A 24,584-nucleotide genomic window follows, 5' to 3' on the forward strand; every position below is an offset into this window, starting at 1 on the left:
CCACCCACCCACCCCTTTCCCTCCCCTCCTGCCTGATTTAAAGGGCTTCAGAAGTTCAGCTGATCAGTGGGGACCACATGGCCCGCCCACCAGCTGGAGGGCCCTTTAAATCTAGCAGGAGGGAGGGACAGAGGTGGTCGTGGATCACATGCTCGGCTCACAAAAAGACCCTTTAAAGGATCTTTTTGTGAGTAGGGTGGGGGCCACAGCACACAGGGCTGATTTTCCCTGGCCCTGCACACTGTGGGCCCCACCCTGCTTGCAAAAAGACTCTTTAAAGGGTCTTTTTGTGAGCCAAGCATGCAGCCCGTGACTGCCCCTCTCCCTCCCTCCTGCTAGATTTAAAGAGCCCTCCAGATTTTCGGCAAGCAACATGTTCCCCATCCATCAGCTGAAGTCCTTTAAATCAGGCAGAAGGGGAGGGAGAGTGTTGGCCAGGCGGGCAGTTGCTCTTAGGGGCAAGGGGACATCCCTGCTTATCCCCAGAACGCCCCCCATATCTCCCCGCCGGAGCAATGAGGGGGCCAGGCAACTCTAGACCCTGTAGGAAATGGAACTTCCAAGCACCCTTTGTTTACTGTTTCCTTAGAGAACAAAACCATAGTGCTTGACTTCAGAATGGTACAGTTATAACAAGAATGTATACAGAGCCCAGCTGGATCGGGCCAATAGTTCACCTAAGCCAGCATTCTCTTTCCTATATTGATTCATAAAGCCCACAACTAGGGCAGCGGTTAATGTCTCCTCCTGAATTAAACTTCATTGGTCTTAAAGGTGCCACTGGACTCAAATTTGGTTATATTGCTTCAGACCAACACAACTACCCACCTGAATCTGAACACAGAGGCATCCTTTAGGCTAACAGCCACTGATGGATCAATCCACTGTGAATAGTAAGCATTTATTTATCATTTAGAATGTTCAGAGCACCACACATTATCTCAGTCAAACTTACAACAACCCTGGAAAGCAAAGTCAGTGACTGTCACTAGTTTCTGCCACTAGCTACAGTCATGAGTGTCTGAATATGAAAGGCATTTCCATCATCAGAAGAGGGTAAAGAGTAATTCTCACAATTTCCCTATCCCACTGCAGATGCCAACACTGACCCTTCTGTTGTCCCTGAGAGTCTGCTAACCCTGAGGAACAAAATTTCAAGGGCTCAGTGTGCTGCAGCCAGAGGGGGAAGCACAAAAGCACCGCTCCATGATTGGATCTTGTTGGATACCAGCCAATATTATCAACTCCATACTGCAAGGGTTGAGGTATAGCAGCTTGCTTAAGGTTATCGGGCTATTCATATTTGAACTCAGGACTTCCTAATTCATAACAGTGCTACAATACCTCAGCTACTGATGATCTGTACAGTACTGGTATTCATGATAAGTTTATTCCACAGTAATTTATACAACTTTCCAGACAGGATAATCAAGGTGTTGGGCGTTTGTTTTTTTAAGTGTAAATTGCTCTGAGCTTATTCCATCTCTCCTGACACCATTGCAGACACGTTGTATAATGAGAAACATTTCAGGATATATCTGTATTTGTGACATTTTGGGTTGTTAGCACTCTACTCTTCAGGGCTGTCAACCTCCAGGTGGGGCCTGGTGATCTGCTATTACAACTGATCTGTTCCCTAAAAGAAAAGGGCTGCTTTGGAGGGTGGATTCCATGGCATTGTACCCTCTTGAGGTTCCTCCCCTCCCCTCCCCAAACCCCGCCCTCCCCAGCCTTCACTCCCAAGTTCTCCAGGTAGTTCCCAACTAGGGATGGGCACAAACTGAAACACAAAGCAAAATTCATGACAGATTTCACAAACAGACGTTCATGACAGATTCACCATCATGAACCTCCACAAACTTTTAAATTGGTTCATGGATGGAGCAGAAAGCAAGGGTTTAAAGGCTTTCTGTTCCCCCCAAAAGCCACAAAACCAGCTGAATGGTGGGGAGGCGCTCCCCACGGCTCAGCTGTTTCAGGCTGTCTTCTGCAGTCTGTTTAAACTTGAAAAGGACTGCAGAAGACAGCCCCAAAAATGGTGCACTTCCTCAAGCCCTTCTAGGGCACGACTGAGGTGCTGTAAGCCCATATGGCCAGCCTGGGTTAAGTCATCCCCCTGATTCAAGGGCTGGACCAGGTGCTGGCCTCCACACTGGAGCCAGCTGTTCTCCCACAGGTCAGGCCCTTGGCAGAGAGGTTGAAGGTTGGCATCACTACCAGGTTGCATCCTCTCTGCAATAAAGGGGAGTACAAGCTGGCCAGTGTAGATTGTGATCCCCAGATAAAAGGCAGCATTGCTCTTCTGAATGCAGAGCTTTTGAAATGAAAGTGTGAGCTCTGCAAAGAAGTGCAGAGGCTATAGGCCAACAGACGTGGCCAGGGGGAACAGCAGGTGGAAGAGGCTGGGGAGGAGGAAGAGAAGGAGGAGGTGCAGCCCAGCACCTCTGCCTCAAAGAGCCCAAACGGAGAGAAGCCCCACTACTGATTGTCAGTAGTGAACTGGGAGGTCAGCAGCAGTGGGGATGCCACGCAGAGGATTCGGCAGAGGTGAAGGTGAGGGAGTACCTCATAAGCCCCCTGAGCACGCTGACACTGATCCCCTGGAGTACTGGTCACCCAAGGCTGTCATCTGGCCCAAACTACTCTTGCGTGGCTATGAGCCCTGAGTCCACCTAACACCCAAACCACAGCAGGAGAAAGGTGTTCACAATCAGGAAGGTACAAAACAGGTGTCCTCAGCTGAGGCACTCAGCGTGAGCAGAGAAACACCAAAATCCCAGCAGGAGAGAAAAGTTCACAATCAAGAGGATATAAAATGTGGGTCCTCAACCAAGGCACCCAGTAGCTGAGCCCCTCTGCTCAGCATGAGCAGAGAGATGGGGCGGCTCAGAGCCCTGAGTCTATCTAACACCCAGTTTCAGCATGAGCAGAGAGATGGGGCGGCTCGGAGCCCTGAGTCTATCTAACACCCAAACCCCAGCAGGGAAGAGGTGTTCACAATCAGGAATAAATGAGTGCCCTCTGCTTTTAACAAGTTCCCTGCCTCTCTGATTAACGGCCAACAGACAGAAGAGGAGAGGCTGTGGAGCTGAGCTGATATATAGCATTCTGATCCCACAGAGCAGAATGGGAACTCTGTTATTGGCAGCCAGTAGTGCCTGTTAAGCTTTGGGGGGGTTCCTATTCGTGCTTCCAAAATTGGAGAGTTCTGGGCCCCTGTTGCTTTGAAGTTCTGTAAACAGTTTAATTGAGCAGAAATGTATCTATTCATGGACCACCATGAACCACAAACAGAATGAAAGTTCGTGGAATGTTTGTGCCAGTTGCCTTCCATGAACATCACTCTGTAAACCACAAACCAGCCAAACGTTGTATGAATTTTAGTTCACGAGCTGGTTTGTGACCATCCCTACTCCACATTCAGAGGCACCAAGCCTCTGAATCCCAGAGTCAGGAGGCAACATCAGGGGAAGGCTGTTGGCCCTCCAGAGGAACTGTTTGGCCACTGTGTGAGCCAGGATGCTGGACTAGATGGACCACTTATCTGATCCAGCAGGGTTCTTCTTATGTTCTTATTACCATAAGAACAGAGTGATGAGTCACCTTCTAGGTAACAGCCAATGTACTCTGGAACAGTCTCACCCCCCATTTCCTTTTTAGTCACTACAACTTTCCTACCTGCCTGACGAGGCAGTAAAATGAGATACATCCAGCTAAGTTGACATTGTTAAGGAACATCTTTCTCTTGACAGGTAATGATTTTCTTTGCTGCCCTGTTTGTTTTCAGCTAACTTCTTTGTCAGCTGATTGCCAAATGTTATTAAACCACAGCTCCAAGGCTGGACTGATCAAGAATCCCAAAATAAAAATTATTCTTATATCTGAAAATGAGAGGCTTTTCTTAGGAGAAGGGTCAGATGTTAGGAGATGCTGTCCCAATTAAGCAAACTCCAGAGGTCGATTCGGGGGAGATCGCGGGGGATCGCAGTTCCCCCGGGTGAGGTGCGGGGGGCACACGATGAAGCCCCACCCCCTGCTTCCGGCCGCACCGCTTCCAGCCCTCAGTCAGCCAGGAGGAGGCAGGAGAAGAAGGAGGGTAAGTTGCTTCCTCCCTGCCTCTCCCCACCCCTGCCTGCCTGGGGCCAGGGAGGGCCTTGGCGGGGCTTCCTCACACTCCCGCCGGCCTTGCAGGTCCACCGCCAGGCCCCCAACACTTCCGGTGATGTCAGGGGGTGTGGCATATGCTAATGAGTTATGCTAATGAGTTCCCCTAGCGCTTTTTCTATGAAACGACCCCTGGCAAACTCCCATCAATGAAGAGTCAGAATAGAATTATGTTATCCTATGAACTGTTTGGGTCCATGATACCTCAAAGACCACCATTTACCCAAGTAAACCTACTTTTAAATTTCGGTCATCAAGAGAAATGTTGTTCTGGTTCCCGCTACCACTGGAGGTGTAGCAACTGTTTACAGGGGACACGGGCTTGTGGGAGGCAGCACTGAAGTTGTGGAACTTATTCCCTAGACATGTCTATTTAGCATCATCCCTGTTAGTCTTACATATCAAATCAAGACAACTTTATTTCAGAGGGTTTGGGGGAATAATTGGATTTATTTGTTTAATTAACTGAGCAGATTGAAATGACTAAATTGAATCTAACCAGATTAATTAAGCATATTGAAAAGATTAAAACTGATTCTAATAATCTTTTCTCCTTTTTTCTGCAAGTGGTTTTTGTTTGGTGTGTCTTTTTTTTTGGCTGTGTTTATTGCTTTGGATTATGGGTGCAAGTTCTGTCTGGACATTGCGCTGAAGTAGGAGAAGCAAAGGAAGGTGAGTCACTTGCCACTTTTATATCAAGTCCAACTGCATTTTGGTAGATATGTGGAACAATGGTTTAAGACAAAGCCTTCTCAGAAGAGATAGGTTTTGAGAATGGAGCTTAACTTCCATCACAGCCTGACTCTTTATCTAAGGGTACGGATTTAAAAAGACCAATATATACATATTTATCCATACACTGTTATTTCCCATTCCAGACTGCCCAATCCCCCAGCCTGAAGCTGCTCATGCCTCATATGAGAGCTGCAGACTGCAGTAGGAGTCTCCTAGGTTTCAGATCAGATATTCTGAGTAACTAGACAGACAAGACACACTCCAAAACCAGCTTGGGTTGACAGCTGCAATGCTGCAGCTCAGTGGTATTGCATTTGTCAGAATCCGCTGGCAATATTATTCTGTGTCTTTAGAGAAGAAAATACTCCTGAGCATGTGCAGAAAAGCCCAATTCTGATCACTGAGGATCAAGTAGCACTTTATTTCAGCCATGTGAAAACTGTTAGGGAATGCTTCACCATACTGGTGATTCCATGGGGAGCTGAATGAGGATGTTTAATGTACAGAAGACTGTCTCATATTGTTCCTGTTAGAAGCAGAATGTTGGATACAAAGGACCTTCCACGAGGCAATTCTTAAAGCTCATGTCACAAAAAGTGTTAATATTTTAGGAGTCTTAGAACTCATTTTATACCCAGAAAACTAATAACAACTAACATTCTGGAGAACCTCGCAGGCTGGAAGAGGGAGCAGACGTAGTAGGACCCATGACGGAGGGAGGGCAGGCATGGGCCTGAACGGCAGGGGAAACCCCTTCAAGGGGGACCCCTTCCAGGACCCTGCAATCACGCAGCACAGACCGACCACCGAGCATGCCACCCTGAATGTCTACAATCCCTTTGAAAACCCAGGGCAGCGCCCCCTGCCTCCGTTTAACCCCGGACCCTCAGGTCCCCCAGCCCAGCCAGCTCCTGCCTCACAACCCCCCAAGAAGACAAGCCCCACAGAGCCCAGGAATCATGGCTCTTATGGAACCCAGGAGTCCGCCGCAGCAGCCACTGCCGAACTGCTGAAATGCCGGGAGGAACTGAACCGCAAAGCAGAAGAACTGGACCAGAGAGAACGTGAGCTGCAGAACGCAGCTATCAGCGGCGGTGCAGCCAGACAGAACTAACATTCTGGAGCACTGACCATAGGCAGCCATCTAAAATCTCACTGACTTCAGTGGATTTAAGATGCTTACCTGTGCACAGAACTCAGCCCTTGACATACCCATGGGATTAATTTTAATTACCGGTCGCTATCTCATAAGGGACTCTAAAAGAAAATAAGAAATAAGCTGGGGACTGTGCAGCTGGCGTTTGGTCAACAGTTGGCACTCAAGAGGCCTGCTCAGCTGACACTTCTTTGTCAAACAGAGACCTCCCCCCTTGAACACTTGTGCCACCCTAGCAACTGTGGAAACAGCCACAGAAACAAGAAGATTAAAATACCCCCTGAAGGAGATGAACTGAAGCAGGAACGAGCATCAGTGGAGGTTTGCAGCCTCCGACAACTATAATTATCCAGACACTAGATGAAGGCAGGAACTCCCACTAAGGGCCCGCGAGAATGTTGTGATGCGGCTGTAGGACAGATTCCTGGGCAAAACAGAGCTCTGCTCTTAATTCAGCAGCTGCTAGAAGCACAGAAGTATATTTAGAAAGGGAGGGCTGAACACACTCAGCTTCTAAGAGACAGCTAATGAACCCCTGCTGTGTGGGGGGGGAGAGCCCCTCCGTAGGGACAGATTTACAATGCAATTGCCACACATATTGTGGACATTCCTTCTCTTTTGCATAGTATGTTAGGGCTGGTTTCTTGTTTTCATTTTTTTTAACTTATGTGAACTTGCTGCTTGTACATTCTGTAGTATGTGTAGATATACAGCTACAAATGGGAGCCCACAAGGACTTGTGGGATGTATCTCATTTCTCTCTCCCCTACTATTTCTTCTTTCCCTTTCTTGACAACCCTCATAGACTCTCCCCTTTTCCTGCCTCCTACTCTCTTTCCGATCCACCAGCAAACACACCTTTATCTCCTCCCCAACTTCAGTTTTTTGCACATCCCTACCCCTGGCACTCTCTACTTGGGGAAACTACGGCACATTTGTGCAGTGCTTGTTGCCAGGGCAGGCCCAGTTGTACAGTGAGGAACCTGCAAGGACTTGCAAAGGGCACCCCATTTTCTCCGGTCTCACCTTCCCCATACAACTGCCATTCATCCATATGACAACCCACATATCCTCACCCTTCTCTACTTCCTTCTCTCCTTGTCACCCACCCACCTACCTAACTTTTACCTGCACCCCATCTTCAACTGGGGAACCAAAGTAGCTTATGTCATTCTCCTGTCCGCCATATTATTCTCAGAACCCTGTGAGCAGGAGCAGAGGCGCCAGCAAGAGAGGAAGAGGCAGTCTGCCTGCCCCTGCTCCACCAACCCAAAGGGAGGAGGGGAGGAGGGAGGAAGAATCAGCCTACACAACCAGTTGGCCAGGCACAGCCTCCCTCACCTCATGCAGGGTGCAGCTAGGCTGACTGTATTCCTCCATTGCTCCATACGGGGCTCAGCCAGACCTAGGGTTGCCAAGTGTGAATTCAGCCGCAGCGGGGGACTCCCGGCTGGCGGCTGGAGCATGCGTGCGCCGCATCCACGTCACCCGGAAGTGACTTGGGCACGCTGGGCACGCTGGGGGTGGGGCCACGACCATCCAAGGGAAAACCATAGAGTTTTCCCTCGGATGACCGTGGCCCCGCCCCCAGCGTGCCCGGCGTGCCCACATCACTTCCGGGCGACGTGCACATTGGGATGGAGTTCCCCTGGGGCCCGATCCGCCGGCGGTGGGGAACGGGCCTCTGGGGCGGGGGTTTCCCCGCCCCCCGGGGGGACTTGGCAAGCCTAGCCAGACCAGGAGCCTCCCTCCTTCCCTCCTCTCATGTGGAGCTCAGCACCTCCCTCTGTGCCCTGCCTTGTGTGGATCTGAGCACAGTGAAGCACCGCCACCACCTGTCTTGCACAGGCCTCAGCTGAGCCAGACAGAGCACCACTGTCTGCTTAACCTTCTTGGGGCTAAGCTAGGCCAAGCACCACCCTCACTGCACCTGGGGCCTCATCACATGAGGGCCTGGCCGAGCCAGATGCTCCTGTCTGCCTCGCCTTGCACAGGGGTGAGCTGGGCAGAGTTGGATGCCTTGTCTGCCTTGCCTCACATGGGGCCAAGCAGTGCCATTTGACTCCCCTTGCTCAGGGCCAAGCCAGGCTGAGCAGAGCACTACCATCTGAATTGCCTTGTGCTGGGCAAGACTGGATTACATCTACTTTGCTTCACACAGGCTCTCCTTTTATCATTTTGGAGGGTTTTTTTAAAGCTTTATTTATTTATTTATTTATTACCCCACCCTTCCCTGCACACAGGGCTCAGGGTGGCTCACCACAATTAAAAGCACAAAATTTAACAATTAAAAACACAAAATTAAAAACAAAAAAAATTTTTTTGAAAGATCTGTCTTGGTACTTTCATGGGTCCAGTCTCCAGATTTAAGTACCCTCAGATTTTGTCAAGTTTGCTATTAGAGTTGACAATTATGATGATCGTACACACACAGGGAAACATAAAAGCAGGTGTGCATGTTTTAAATCCTTTTTTAAAAAACTCTACTTTTTTTTCTTTTTCTGCCAAAAAATGGTGAGAGAACCATAGTATCTTACTGACCATAATATGTTACTGGTGCATACCATTTGGCTTGGTGAGTCACACTTTATGCAGACCTGGATTCTGAGAAGGGGCCTAGGCCTCTGAAACTTTCTTTAGCATAAAGGCTTAGCCTTGTAACATAAAATATAATAATTGAGTGCATTTGAACATGCACAAAGTGCTTTTTTCATCACAACTGTGTAGCTCTGACCAGTCCCCAGATACCTGGGACTATGGTAATAAAGGCCTTCAAGTCAAAGGGATAAGGTGGCTGACATTTCACAGTTTAGATCGCTAATAGCTATTTTTAATTTACTCTTTCCAAACCTCTGAATATTCTCACTAAGAAAAGTTGTGATGCCACTTGATACCTGAAGATTCCAGTCAGCTCAATAGGATCCAGGTGTCTCCTAAAAAGACCAAGAAAGCAAAATCTGCTGTGGGATATATTACTTCACTTCATACTCATGTGTGCTACCTTTAATACAATGGTCGATACTTAAGCCACTTCGAGTGTACGTGCAGACTGAAGCAAAGAACTCAAAGGTGATAGGGGAGGGGCGGAACACTGTCTGTCAGGGAAAGCTTTTCCCACCCTTATTGCTCTTCTCTCTGACAGACCCTGCTAAGCTTCCAAAGGACCCCAGGCATATTCAAAATATGGTTTGAAAAATTTAGAGGCCAACATAGAGTTTCTGGTGATTCCTAGAGCAACATGATGTCACTTCCGGGTTTCCCCTAGAAATGACATCACATCACACACAACAACAGCGATTGTATAGCTTAGGGGTCTCTTTCCAACAGTTAAATTTAAGACTTAAAAGTTATATTAGCATATCTGACTAAGTTCATAAAATTGTTAGCGTTTTAAGGGATGGCATTGTATGCAAGCTAATTTGATGATCTCCTCTCTTGGGTTTTTAGTTAGTAGTGGTTATCTTTTCTTTCTCCTTAAATGTAGTTCCCCTCCCTTGTTTTCATTGTAGTTTGTAGTCCTTATATAAAATGCAATTTAAAAAATCCAATAAATGCAATAAAAAAATAAAAAATAGCTATTTTATTTTTATCTCTCAACCCACAGGAGTGGTGGTGGGAAGCGCAAACTGGTGGCGGAAGGTTTCTCCTGCCATGGGAGGAGACTTGGCAACCCTAATTCTGACCCAGATCTCAGCATGATAATACTCACGATTTGTCTCTTCTGCATGCTCGCCTCTGAGGGCTAGCTTGTCTCCTTCGAGGTGACAGGGACTTCCCTCGTGATCTCTGCTTGACTGGAGAATGGGCACTTGCGGGTTTCAAAATCTGGAAGGAAAGAAAATAAGTTAGCTAAGTTAAAAAAAATCCTTCATGATGTTGCTTTTTCCCTCCAGATGACAAATACACCTCTTAGTATTAATTATAATACATTCTGAAATTCTTTTATTTCATAAACCACATATTGATTTAGTATAATTAAAGGCTTGCTTATATGCTTGTTATTGATTTTTCTACTAAAGGACCATTTGTGAAATGTTGATTATCTATATCTATTTTTTATTTATTTTTTAAATGAGTGTTGTGAGAACACCACAAAACTGACAGACATTTCTGTGCTTAATCAGGAACCATTTATTTACCTCCCCAAAGACCCCAATCTAGAAGATTCAGGACAAATTTAAGAATGTGCAAATAAATAACAAAATATTCATGTATTTCCAAAAGGGTTGCCAGATCCCCCCGGCAACCAGTGGGGGGCAGGGAGGACCTTCAGGTGGCATGTGAGGCTCAGGCTGGCAATGCAGCAATGTTGCCAGCAACATGGTGACTTCACTTCTGGAGTGCCCCTTATGTGATGTCAGCCCATTCCCAGTGACACCAGGGATGCTCTGATATTTCAGCAAAACTCTATGGTAAAATCATAGCTTTACGGTAGAAAAAGCCCACCAGGACTTCATTAGGATAATAGGCCACACCCAACACCAGAAACTCATTAGCATATTAGGCCACACCCCTGACAGCACAGCTCATTAGCACATTAGGATGCACCCCCATGTTACAGAAGTGTGGTCATCTAGCCACACCCACCTTTTGCTTCTTATTCTGTTTACCTTGTTTGTTGTCAAAACCCAGGACCTTTTTTTGTTGCAGGAACTCCTTTGCATGTTAGGCCACACACCCCTAATGTTGCCAATCCTAATGAGTTTCTGCTGTTGGGTGTGGCCTATTATGCTAATGAGTTCCTGCTGGGCGTGGCCAACTCGGGAGCCAGCCAGAACTCTGTTCCTGTACGTTCCTGCCCCAAAATAGCCCTGGCTTTACCCAAGTACCAGAGTATTCCCCATGTAGCTGATGTGCTGATGTCACTTCCGGGAGCACAGGGAATTATGTCAGTGCGTCAGGATGCACCCCATTTTTGCACCATTTTACCCCCATTGGCCAGCTGATTGGTGGCGGAGGGGTGATGGCTAGGGGCAGTGAAACCCCCTCCCCTGGCAGGAGGTTGGTAGCCCTAAGCTGTGTCTTTGGATCTAGCTCTTCCTGAGTCCTTGATATAAAAGAGCATCTGTCTGCACTGACTGAAAAGCAGCATCTTGCTATATCATAGTGCTGTAAAGCTGTCATAAAGCATATTGTGGGAGAATGCAGTAAGAGGAAACAGCATCAACTGGTCTCTGCATGTATACAGTTTGTAGTAGCATCATTTCAATGATGCACCCTCAGATTTCCAGGACTAGAGTTCAGAGGGTGTTGTGTACCGACCCAACCATGTGCGCGATCCGGTTGCAGCCGGTCCGCACATGGTCATGCGAAGAGCCTGAGCTTCGCTCCACCAGAACAATAGACGGTCGGATCCTAGTTCCCCTTCCAATCGGGGGACTAGGATCCTAGAGTTAACTCTATCAATGCAAATAGACCTATCACTGGTGTTGGGGTGTGGTTTTGCTTCAGGATATAAGCCGGCCTGCGAGCCGGCTTCTGTGTCTTGTTCCTGAGCTACAAATAAAGTTATGAGCTGATTCACTAATTCCTGCATCAGACCCAATACTTTACAGAGGGTTTAATATTACTAAATTTTCCCTGACCAGTGCTGTCCAAGAAAAGTGGAGTCTTATGTGGAATTGTCAACTCCAGCTGGCAACCAGCCAGGAAGATTGGGGGGGGGGGGAGAAGCACACCAATGTCACGCCAATGTGCAATGTTACTTCCAGCAAAAAACAGAAGTTATGTCATGAGATTCTGTGGGATGAGTCTAGACATTGCCCACAACTCTATGAGGGAATCACCAGCCCCTAGTCTTGAGGCATTTTTGCAGTATTTACTATAGTTACAAATAGTGCACCAGTGAAGGCAAAGAGGCATTCCTACCAGATAGCAGATCCACTACCTTATAGCAGATGCACAGAGAGAGAGAGAGAGATCCTGCACCTTCAAGGTGGCTTCAAGCCTATTCATAGATTGGTCACCTGCTCTGTCTGTTCCAAGCTCATACCTGCCGTTTCTTCACACACATACATATAAGCACACCTGTCCCCTTCCTCCCAGCTGGGAAAGGTAACTTTCCTTAAACTCTGTCAAGCCACTGGGAAATCACCTCCGTCCAACTAGCCTCCAGTCATTTAAGAATGTTATTCCGTTGTCACAGGCCATCATTTTCATTCATCCAAGCGCAGCAGCAACAACCTCCTCACACCGTATATGTAAAAGGATATGGCTCCCAAGGCTTGAAAATAAATCCCACTGAGTTCAATAATGGGATTTGCTTTCTAGTAAATGCACTAGTAAATGGAGCATGAGGGACAGCTGGAGAGAGGCTCCCGCCTGCCCCCCCCCCCGCCCTCACCATGACTGCACTGAGCAGCAGGAGTTCCATTCAGGACAGTGGAGGGAGATGATTGCTTAGAGTTTCTTCATCATTTTAAAGCTCCCCACATCAGCCCTGAAAGTCCATAAGGAGTAGGCCCATATTATTCTTCCCATATTGCAGATGGGGAACTGAGGCTGAGAGAGAGAGTGGCTTGCCTAAAGCCACCTAGTAAGTTTGTGGCTGAGATGAGATTTGAATCAGCAGCCTCTTTGATCACAGCCGATGCTCTTGGCCCCTGTGCTATAGCAACTCCCAATTATGATGATGACAACGACCGCAGTACTTAGATAGATCCACATAGAAGAAGGCAATTGTTGGGATAGACCACGTTCATCACATTGTTAGGCTTTAAAATCACAACCAGTGCTTTGAACTGGCCCTGAAAACTAAGTAGAGTTGGCAGCCTCCAGGTGGGGCTTGGGAGTTCTCTGGGAATTACAACTGATCTCCAGGCTACATTGATCAGTTTCCTTGGAGGAAAGGGCAGCTGAGGAGGGTGGACTCTACGCCATCGCAACCCTGCTGAGTTCCCCCATCCCCAACCCCACTCTCCCCAGGCACCATCCCAAAATCTCTAGGAATTTCCCAAGCTGGACCTGTCAACCCCAGGAGTCATTTCCTGCAGGAGCGCACAGAAGCGGAGCTCCGGCAGTAAAGAGCCCAGGGGGCGGTCACATGCAACAAGCCCCACCCCCTGCTCCCAGCAGCCCTCAGTCAGAGCAAGAAGCAGCCAGGTAAGCTGCAGAGCCCCCCCCCCGGCCCCCGGTCCAAAACAGTCCAGTGGCACCTTTAAGACCAAGTTTTATTCAGGTACAAGCTCTCCCTCCTCTGTGAGGACAGATCTGCACATAGCAATCCAAAACAGTCCAGTGGAGCCTGAGCAGTGGGTGTTGCCTTCTGACACACTTCCGGTGATGTCAGGGGGTGTGGCATATGCAAATAAATTATACTAATAAGTTATGCTAATGAGCTCCTGCACCTCTTTTTCTACGAAATGACCCCTGGTCAACCCTAAAACTAACTGGCAACCAAAGCAGATGAAGCTAAGTGGGAGTAACATGTTCCGGGCAACCTGACCCTACCAGCAAAGTGGAAGCTGCGTTCTGAACAGTTGCTGTTTCCACACCCTTTTCAAAGACAACTCTATGTAGACCACATTATAGCAGCCAAGTCTGGCTGAGGCTAAGCGTACAATCCTAAGCATACCAATGACATCACAGCTGGAATCCCTGGACAGCCTCTCCAATATTCATGCAAATGTCAGATAGCCCTGCAAGCACAACACAAGGACCAAAACAACCACTGGACACTATGAACCGATCCTGCACCAGCCCCACTAAAAGGATTAAAAATGGCACCAGAGCAACATGTGAATAAATGCAATCTCCAACCCATCCAGCAGAGATTCATTACACTTTCTCAGACATTCTTCTTGCAGCTCAGCATATCTGACAGTGGCAGGCTGGGAAATTAAGCCATACTCAGCTAAGAGAACCCAGGGGGAAACAACTGAAAATTAGGAAGACTGATATTTAAAATACACAGTCTGCATTCTTGATAGGTTTGATGCTCCAAGGATCAGAGAGCTGTTAATATAGATCAAAAGCAGAACCGACACCACATGTGTAGGGAATGTGCTATACCAGATGCTCAGTGTTTGGATGCAGAGTACACATGTGGAGAATTTCAGTGTATATTATAAAGAATTATGAGATAACTAAGCTTGCATATAGAGATGAATTTCAACACAGCCATCTATACATAGTCATATCATTGACAAGAGCCAGCCACAGGGTCTAGCTACTATGGTTTACCAGAAAGGGGTTCTGCCCACATGAACCATCAAGGAAAACAAGGGATTCTTAAATTCTTATATCTTACAGTTCTGTACCGTAATAAAAACATTTTCATATGACGTTCTTTGGGGGGGCTGGGTAAATAGGAAAGGCAATACATAAATTATCCCCTGGAAATTTGGTGCCAGGGACTTAAGCCTCTAAGACTTAATACAATTCCTAGGAACAGGGAGAGTTTTTGCAATGTTTCATTTCTTTTTTCATGGATCATTCAGGTCTTCATTGGCTCCCAGGCAATTCTTTAGAATGGCTACAAATCACATCAGCCCCCTCAGCAGTGAACATTCCATCGCGCCAGGACTACTTGCATCTTCCAGATGTTCAATCCACCTCTAGTACATACAGCCTTTATTTAGAACATTTATATCATGCATCTCCATATAACTGCCTGAGGTGGATGAAACCCCTCAACTAATGTAAAGGATTAATCTCATGTATTCAGCACACCCTCAAGGCTATGATAAGTTATCAGCTCTTTGGCCAGAGCCAAATTTTCTTGATTCTGCTAATGGAAATAAATATGTGTATAGCCTTTGTTACCCCATCTTGGAGTTATATTAGTTCCTTACCTCTATTTGCTTGGGAGGATGGCTGGCAGGCCACTCCCAAAAGAATGTTTTCAGTCACACTCTCCCAAATTCTTATCTAGAAAGCTGACTTGTTTTCCTTTGCCACTGAATACCAGGTGCAAGATCTCTCAGTGTCTAAGATGTAGTTTTAATGATGCTATTCTTGACTTGCAGCCAGCAATTAGGGTATTTATTTATTTATTTAGATTTTTAAACCACCCTCCTCTGCAAAGCAGGGCTCAGGGCGGTGTCCATCAGTAAAAAACACTTATATATTAGTTTAATAATTTAAGAACAGTAAAAGTACAATAAAATACAATAAACAACCTGATAAGACGGCATTAAGCTACCGATTATGCCACTGCCTCATGAGGGTGGGGGGTGGGCAGGAGCACCAGACAGATATACGATGTTTAGTTTTAGCTATATATCTCATCTCGAGTTCTGGCTTGCTTCACAGTAGAGTATGTTTGCATTCAAGGCCCAGAGACTGAAGTAAGCCTGTTATTTCTGTAAGTTTGATACTTTATTAAAAACCTAAATCTTGCATATAGTTGCCTTGGGATTTCTGCGAACTTCAGAACTTTTGGCCAGTGTTCCAAACAACATGGCAATAGGAAAAGGCAAAATTAACAGCCGCAGTTTCAAGCCTACCTTTAAAAAACTGATTAATGACTCTTGGGGAACTGTGACCCCTTGGCTGACATCAGCCAAACCATATGAGAAGCTGCTTCACCCAAATATCTCTCCAACAAATGGAGCAACTATGCAGTTGCATAAGTGGCCACCCATACTGGTCAGTGCATGTGTGAATTGGGCCTCTGTTTAACCCATCATCTGCAAGTATTACAGTAATTGCACATACCTTCATTCTCATATCCCTGGCATATTTCTCCAACTCCTTCCTGATCTCTGACCGCATCATCTTTGACACGTTGAGCACCAACTGCTTCCACTCGATGGGCTGAAAGCTGTGCGGCTCATGAGGGACATACAATCCAATTTTTACTTTTTTTACCGAGTGCAAGTGCTTTTTATAGGAGTCTTCAAATTCAAAGATGAGGTCACTCAGCGTTCGGTAGATCAAAGGCTTGTCCATCAGTTCAGACCTTCTGCTCATGCCCAGTGATCCATATCGGCCATTGCAATAAATTCCAAGCACCACATGATGAAAATTGTTCCCTGAGAAGTGGGATTTAAAGCTGATGGGGAATCGTTCCACAGAAGGTTGCCCGTTGGTTAAGTATCTTGGGTGGCTGATGTCAAGGTAACAACAACAAAAAAGGTGTCAAACAAGGGAAACAGGCCATGGCCATTTGGACTCTTCCTATGTCAGAATATATGACACCAGCCTTGATCTTCCCCTGAAAAAAAGAATCAAGACTACTCAATACACATTAAACTTCCCTTCACTCTGCCTCCATTAAATTGAGGCTACTGTCATTCTTATATTCTTCAGAATTAAAGAATGAAGCAGGTAAAGATCACACTGTTTCGATGATACAAGAATATTTTTATTTGGATTTGATTTTTTTTTCCAGAGTCCCAAACCATCAAGTTGACTTAAACAGTCTAAAGGAACTCTTCCCACCCACAGCATGTGGTTAATTAATTTGCAGCTGAAGGTCCAAGCTATTATGAAACATAGTGCTCAATCTCATTCAGAACCCAAATTACTCTAGGAGTTCAGACATTTCCGCCTCTCTAGCCTCAAACTCCTTCACAGAAGCGAAACAATAGGATGCATATAATCAAAATGGCATGGAACCCAACTGTGAGAAATTTGCCTTATATTCTCACATTCTCACACAAATATGAGTAGTTATTCTTTCTGCTTTCCTCATGTGCATGACAGCTACAGAGAACCTGAAGCACTTTTCAACAGACCGTTGCTCAGAACAACATTTTTGTGAGCATCAATTGTTTTAGATATATGCCAGTTTGGTGTCCCAAAGTACCATTTCAGCATTCGTTTCTTATTATTTATTTGTTGTAAATGTAACAATCTTCACAATTTTCCCCAATCTCAATTTGGTTCTATTGCAACTTTAAGAGAAGCAGAGGGGACCCCAGCTTTAGACAACCAAGGGACTAAAAGGATAACCCACAACTGTACACACACATCTCCCTACATCTGCCATCTATAGATCTACATCTTAAATCAGAAACAAAACCATTCCAGTACTTGGGTTCAAAGTCTCAAGATACAATTACTTATTACTAACATACTTATACATACACCACCTGTAAATGGAAGTAATACCTGTGTAAATCAACTATCAATGGAGTTTATCTAGAGAATGCAGTGATCTTAAAATTAAAGTGTCTTTATTGAAGTTGCCAGGTGGGAACCGCAGTACTCTTGGATTATGCTAAGAGTGAAGTAAATGTAGAGCTAGGCTTGCCAAATCCCCCCGGGGGGCGGGGAAACCCCCGCCCCAGAGGCCCATTCCCCGCCGCCGGCGGATCGGGCCCCAGGGGGAACCCCACCCCGGCGTGCATGTCACCAGGAAGTGACTTTATGACGCCGGGCACGCTGGGGGCGGGGCCACGGTCATCCGAGGGAAAACTCTATGGTTTCCCCAGCACCACATGCTGTGGCCCCCATCCTGCTCACAAAAAGACCCTTTAAAGGGTCTTTTTGCAAGCCAGGCATGTGGCCCGCAACTGCCCCTCTCCCTCCTTCCTGCTAGATTTAAAGGGCCCTCCAGCTGGTTAGCAGGCCACGTGGTCCCTGCTGATCAGCTGAAGCCCTTTAAAATGGGCAGGAGGGGAGGGAGAGGGGAGGCCAGGTGGGTGGTCACTCTTGGGGGCGGGGCTTGGGGCATTCCCACCCACCCCGGAATGTCACCCTGGCAACCCTAGTTGCAGTTAGGACCTAGTGAAGGAAGAGTAGGAAATGTCTGCATCCTCCACACCAGGGTGGTTTTCCACATGAAGACTCATTCTTGCTGGTATAATCTTAATATGGTTTCATTTTTAGGATAACAACTTTTCAGATTAGTTTTACAGTTATATAAAAAAATTACTGATTCGGTTATACTATTAGAAACATGCCATAGATAGATAATTATGAAATCATTGCGAGGTGAGCTATCGCCAGTTTCATAGGTTAATCATTCATATTTGGACAACTTTTCTGCTGTGCTTTATTGGAAGAAGAAAAATAATCATTACCTTAATAATAACAATAATAACAATAACATTATAGCATATGTATTCTTGTATTTGCTTAAACATCCATGTTTGTTAATTGATGTGGTAAATAAAATATCTTAAAAAAAACAAAAACCCTTAGACTATCAGCCTGGTCCATATGAAAAACTTAAAATATTGTCGTCTGTAGTTCACCCATCTTCCTCTTCTTGTTTGTTCATAACCTGGAAAAGAAAAACAAGCTTTCCGGCTTCCGGTCGAGCTAAGATGGAGGACTGACACACTTTCACTTTTGTGCGAAGTGGGCGACGGCCGCTCGGCTAAACAAAATATCTTAAAAAAACAAAAACCCATAGACTATCAGCCAGGTCCATATGAAAAACTTAAAATACTGTCGTCTGTAGTTCACTCATCTTCCTCTTCTTGTTTGTTCATAATCTGAAAAAGAAAAACAAGCTTTCCTGCTTTATCAAATCCCAAACGATTTCTCAATTTAGAATGAATGAGTCCAAAGGAAGAGAATATTTTTTCTATGTCAGCAGAAGAAGCTATTGCTGTTAAAAGTGTAATCATTACTTTAACACTCTCTAAATACAAGTGCTTAAGAGACTTCCACCAGTTCACTGGTGTGACTTTCTTTAAAACATCATCAGTAAACATATATTTCTTGAATGGTTCCCCCCTAGCTCTGAAGTTTATTATAGTTGGCATTGTTATTATTGTTGGCACAGTCGAGTCCGACTCTTTGCGACCCCATGGACCAGATCACGCCAGGCCTTCTGGTCTTCCGCCGTCCTCTGAAGTTTGCTCAACTTCATGTTCGTTGCATCTATGCCACTGTCTAACCATCTCATCCTTTGCGGTCCCCGTCTTCTTTGACCTTCAATCTTTCCCAGCATCAGGGTCTTCTCCAGTGAGTGCTCCCTTCTCATTTGGTGGCCAAAGTATTTGAGCTTCAGTTTCATTATCTGGCCTTCCAGGGAACAGTCAGGGTTGATATCTTTTAGGATTGACTGATTTGATCTTCTTGCAGTCCAAGGGACTCTCAAGAGTCTTCTCCAGCACCATAGTTCAAAAGAATCTATTCTTCAGCACTCGGCCTTCCTTACAGTCCAATTCTCGCAGCCATACAGTACTACTGGGAATACCATTGCTTTGACCATACGGACTTTTGTTGACAGGGTGATGTCTCTACTTTTTATTATGCTGTCCAGGTTTGCCATCACTTTCCTCCCAAGGAGCAGGCATCTTTTAATTTCATGGCTGCTGTCACAGTCTGCAGTGATCTTGGATCCCAGGAACGTGAAGTCACCAAAAAAGCCCTGCTTATCATCAACAAAATTGCACCTTCAGTTCTTGTTAGTGCTCCCAGTGCCTTATAAATTCTGGAATGTGGTTACTCCCAAGGGCATTCAGAAATACCAGCCTGGATGAAAGATGAGGGTTGTCACAAATACCACGCCCTAGTCTAGATAGCCATTCAGCACACAGTGAATGGAGCATTGTACCCTATTCACTGTGCAGGGGATGGCAATCTAGTGAAGCAAACAATTGCTGCTTCACCTGGTCATCATACAAAAACACACTGCTCCTCTTCCCAGCAGCACACACAAAGGACTCAGTCACCCATTATTAAAATAATACACCAGAAGCCTGTTTTAAAAATCAGATGAAGGAAAGGAGCTATGCTTTAAAGCTTTCAAAGGCCAACAAAGGGCCCTTAGCTAAAAAGCAGAAGAAGAAGAGTTAAAGAGCAGGGTAACTAAAAGGAGGCTAAAAGTGTGACAAGAGGAAGACTGCTAATCAGGAACAACCTGGCAGAGAGGACACCAAAATAAGCTACATATTTACAAGTTTGTCAAAAAGGATGAAGGCCGCTTTCCTGAAATTACAGCAATACTAGAGAATACAAATTAGTACTAAAAACCAATCCAAAATTATACTTTACAGGATGCTCATCATCTGGGATGAGGAGTGGGGAAGAGAATATTCTAGTAAAGGGAGGAGAGTGTGAAAGACAGCACATGTAGATCCAACGCTTCACATGAAGCATCTGTGTTCATTGTTCTTTTATAATTTACATGACACTTAATATTGAGGGCTTTATCTTCATTATCTTCAGACACTGTTTTGAGAGGGATGATTATCTTAACTAGTTAAATATGAGGAATGCAATCTATAGCACCCAGTGACTTGTTCAGGGTCAGGCATGGCCAAAATAGACACTGGGAGATGCACAAATGGGTTGGACCCAATGCTCCCTCTAAGCTGTGGAGTCTTGTGAGCAAAAATGCTACTTTGTGAGCTACTGGCATTAAACTTGTGAGCAAGCGATTTGGCTACTGCATAAATTAGTTTGCTCTGGAGCCATCCCTCCTGAGCTAAGACAAAAATGTGTGAGCTGGAGGCTAAAAAACTGTGAGCTAGCTCTCACTAACTCAGCTTAGAGGGAACACTGGGTTGGACCTCGGTTTATAAAAGTAACTTCTAGGTGCAGGGATCTCATTTCTGCCTGAGGCCACAGCACAGGGAGGATGTAGTTTTAACTGTTTCCACTGCATGTTTTTGCCTACCAAAACTGACACCTCCTTCAGGCTGTTACTATCCTGGAAGGGAGAAGATAGGTATCTCTTTGGCAGCTTGAGGTGGTGACTTCATTCAAAATGGCAAAACTGTGCAGAGGGCTGCACACACACACACACACACACCAGCACCTGTGCCATAGCTGGGCCCCAGTCTGAATTAGTGCCCAGAATCAATCTTGCTCCAAATTACCTTTAAAAAACTTTGGGCTGATCATGGCATTTAGTATCCAAGATTTCTCAATGCCTTTTGTCTAATTTGACCATTAGCATCAAACCCAAGACACAATGTAGGTGGTAGAAATAGATGAGGGGAAACCCTCAGGGCCAGCAGTAAGGTTGCCAACCTCCAGGTGGTGAATGGAGATCTCCTGCTATTATAACTGATCTCCGAGCAACAGAGATCACCTGGAGAAAATGGCTGTTCTGGAGGTTAGACTCCATCCCATTATACCCCACTGAATTTCCTCCCCTCCCCAAACCTTGCTCTCCTCAAGCTCCACCTGCAACCTGGAGCTGGCAATCCTAGCCAGCATGCAGGGAACAGACCAGGAGGGAAGAGGCGTGGGTTTCAGAAGGGCCAGCTGAGGAGAAAAGCAAGGACCTACAGAAAATGCTGGTGGCTAGAGGAGGAGCTGGGTAACAGGAGTTCTTGACTAGCCAGAGCATTTCCACTTCCTTTTCTATGGGCTGCTGGGCTGCTAGAGCCGGGGAAGTCGAAGCGCTCTGAAATTAAGCCTGCATTTCAAGGCACGATAGGGTAGGGCTGTCCAGTGACTCCTGATGGCTGGTAAATGAGTGGTTAGGCAAAGATATGAACCCAGACCTTTCGAAGGCCAGGCAAACACTCTATTCAAACACTCATCAACATTCAACTGGCCTTCTAGAGGCTTATTTTATGACAAGCAAACAAATGACTTGTGCAGATGCCTGTAAACAAGCTAAACAAATAAGACACTGCCTCTAGAAGGCCAGTTACCCTGACCTGGATGGCACAGGCTAGTGCTATCTTGTCAGATCTCAGAAGCTAGGCAGGGTCAGCCCTGGTTAGTACTTGGATGAGAGACCAAGGAAGTCCAGCATTGCTACGGAGGGGCAAGCAATGACAGGCCACCTCGGTTTGTCTCTTGCCTTGAAAACCCTATGGGGTTGCCATAAGTTGGCTGCAACTTGATGGCACTTTACACACACACACACACACACACACACACACAAACACACACACAGGGCCAGTTCAGGGCCTGATTATTCTGTTCTACATTCAGTTCACTTTCAAATGCATTCATTCTCTAGTGACTGCTTACCTTTCAACTTTTTAATTTTTGTCTATTCACTTACGCAGCGTTCGCAGTCTGCTGGTTCTCTGTGGCTCTGTTCATGTTTGGGGAATTCAGAGGACCTAGTAGATGAATTGTTTCAATGCTATAGTGATCTTGCCAGCAGTGTTCCCTCTAAGCTGAGTTAGTGTGAGCTAGCTCACATTTTTTAGCCTCCGGCTCACACATTTTTGTCTTAGTTCAGGAAGGATGGCTACAGAGCAAACTAATTTATGCAGTAGCCAAATTGCTTGCTCACAATTTTAATGGCAGTAGCTCACAAAGCAGAATTTCTGCTCACAAGACTCGACAGCTTAGAGGGAACATTGCTTGCCAGTGGTTTTTTAAAGCCTGAAAAAGGCCCTCTGGTGGTGCAGGGGCAGTGAATGGCACCTGCGAGGGCTGAGGCAATGAAAGTGCAAGGGAAACTGCCGCATGGATGCTCTGTTGACACTCCCAGTGCTTCTGCATTTGCAGGAGCAACGAAATGAAAGCAGATCATCCCCATGGGGAAGCAGCCTAGGTAAATCACAAGACCTTTCAAGCCAGGACAAATCCCCCTTGCCAAGTAGCGTATATCTGAATTGTACTGAACAAACAAAAAACTTATCATTTGTGTTCCAAAAGCCATCTGCAGTACAGACACCCTCCACAGACAAGCTCCCTGCACTAAGTATCTGAATAGGAAAACAGACATTCCCAGCATGATGCATGCCTGAAGTTTAAAGTCCCTTTGAAGATGTACAGTTAACTTATGAAGGTGGCCTACACAACAGCTTCTCTTTCTCCCTTCTCCACATTTGTTATTAGCTAGCTGAGAGTTGGAGCTGCGGTGGCTCAAGTGGTTAAGACGCTGAACTGCAGGCTGTGGAAGGTCAGTAGTTCAGCAGTTCGAGACCCAAGTGTGCTGCATGACGGAGTGAGCTTCCGTCTCTAGTTCCAGCTACCGGCCAACCTAGCAGTTTGAAAGCAAGAAATTGCAAGTAGATAAATAGGTACCACTTCAGCGGGAAGGTAACAGCGTTCCGTGCGCCTTGGTGTTTAGTCATGCCACCCACATGACCACGGAAATGTCTTCGGACAGCGCTGGCTCTTTGGCTTTGAAACGGAGATGAGCACCGCAACCCTAGAGTCGGATTCAACTGGCTTTCGAGCAAGGGAACCTTTACCTTTTTAGCTGAGAGCCAGCTGGCAACCACAAGAGACAGCTGAGTGCCAGAGAAATCTAGAGGAGCACAAAAGCACAAAAGATGGGTTCAACAATAGCAAATAGGAAAAAAGTGCCTGGAGTTAGTTTCCTTTTTGATTCTTACTTTGGTTCCATTTCAGCAGTTAGTGACATTTCATTTCTTCCAAGGATAGATAATTTTGCATCAAGTTTCTTGTTCTCTTTTTAGTAAAATTCTTCTCTGTTAAATTAGAACTTTCTTATCAGGAGAGTATTAGCTTCAAAGCCAGGGCTGACAAAAGTATGAAAAGAATAAGGTACAAGGGATCCAGATATAAGGGCAGGACTGTGCCAATTTTTGATCCATTAGGCTGAACACCCACCCATGCACTCACTCTGCATTGGCTATTAGCTCAGTCTGCCACATGCTGGATGATTCCCCCAGTTTTCCCCATCTCAGGCAGCCTGGATAATGAATTGTGTTTTTCGTGATAGGAACCAAGTGATAAAGACACATGATAGGGTCCTTCCCAAGGCTGCACTTTGGGGTAGAGTTCCAGGGCCCAGTTCACAGGCTTAGTGGGGAGTCCCCCAAAGCAGACTGTAGTTTTTTCACTTCAACTAGTACACATTATCATCTAGAGAGGGCCCCCATAAAAACTGTTAAACCCAGAGTGCAAAATTACCTAACTGCCGTCATCACCATTATGAAGATCGCTTCCCTCTGTACTTCACTTCTCTTGCAGGGATATTGTACATGTCATGCTTGAGAGAACTGATTACTCCATTGCTGTTGCAATTGCCATGTGGAATGGGATTACACAAATGTCACTGGCACTTGTATGCATTCAGATATAACAATAATCCAATTCACACCATGCCCATTGTTTTTTGGGGGGAGGGGGGCTACATTCAAACATTCCGTTTAAATGTGCCTACAAAATGCACATCCTCTGCCTTACAAAGCCAGCACTAGAGCACTTTTCTAGGCAAAGAGGAGCAAAGTCATTCCTTCAACAATGGGGAGCTGCCCCTGAAAGTGTTAATAAATTTGCAGTTGGCACAAAAGATAGATTTTGAGAAGTGCTGTGATCTGGAAATAGGGGTGAATAGTGTAGTGGCCAAGTTTGCAGATGACACCACATTATTCAAGATGATGAAAACCAAGGCTGACTGTGAAAAGCTCCAAGAGGACCTCCACAAACTGGGTGAGTGGGCGACAATGTGGCAAATGAAGTTCAATGTTGGTAAACCTAAGGTGATGCACATTGGGACAAAAAATCCCAACTTCAAGTGTAGGTGAATGGGGTCTGAACTGACTGAGAGGGGAAAAGATCTTGGGGTTGTAGTGGATAGCTCAATGAAAGTGTCAACCCCGTGTGCTGCAGTGATGAAAAAGGCAAACTCTCTGTTAGAGATTATTAGGAAAGGGATTGAGAATAAAATAGACAATATTGTAATGCCCCTGTATAGATCTATGATGCGGCCTCATTTGGAATACTGTGTCTAGTTCTG

General features: G+C 45.8%; 1 protein-coding gene across 2 annotated transcripts in view; it reads right to left on the reverse strand.

The window, feature by feature from the left end:
- Positions 1–24,584, reverse strand: part of VASH2 (vasohibin 2) — a 73,125-nt gene that overhangs the window by 8,546 nt on the left and 39,995 nt on the right. The window contains exons 6-8 of one of the 2 annotated variants that reach the window (XM_015427610.1): positions 15,713–16,094; positions 9,765–9,880; positions 8,950–8,988 (exon numbers count right to left, since the gene is read on the reverse strand). In XM_015427610.1, coding sequence (XP_015283096.1) covers positions 8,950–8,988; positions 9,765–9,880; positions 15,713–16,094 — 537 coding nt within the window. The remainder of the gene's footprint in view (positions 1–8,949; positions 8,989–9,764; positions 9,881–15,712; positions 16,095–24,584) is intronic. The other variant, XM_015427611.1, reaches the window with a different exon arrangement.

Source organism: Gekko japonicus, unplaced genomic scaffold (assembly GCF_001447785.1).
Source record: "Gekko japonicus isolate JY-2015 unplaced genomic scaffold, Gekko_japonicus_V1.1 scaffold45, whole genome shotgun sequence".
NCBI classification, from domain to species: domain Eukaryota; kingdom Metazoa; phylum Chordata; class Lepidosauria; order Squamata; family Gekkonidae; genus Gekko; species Gekko japonicus.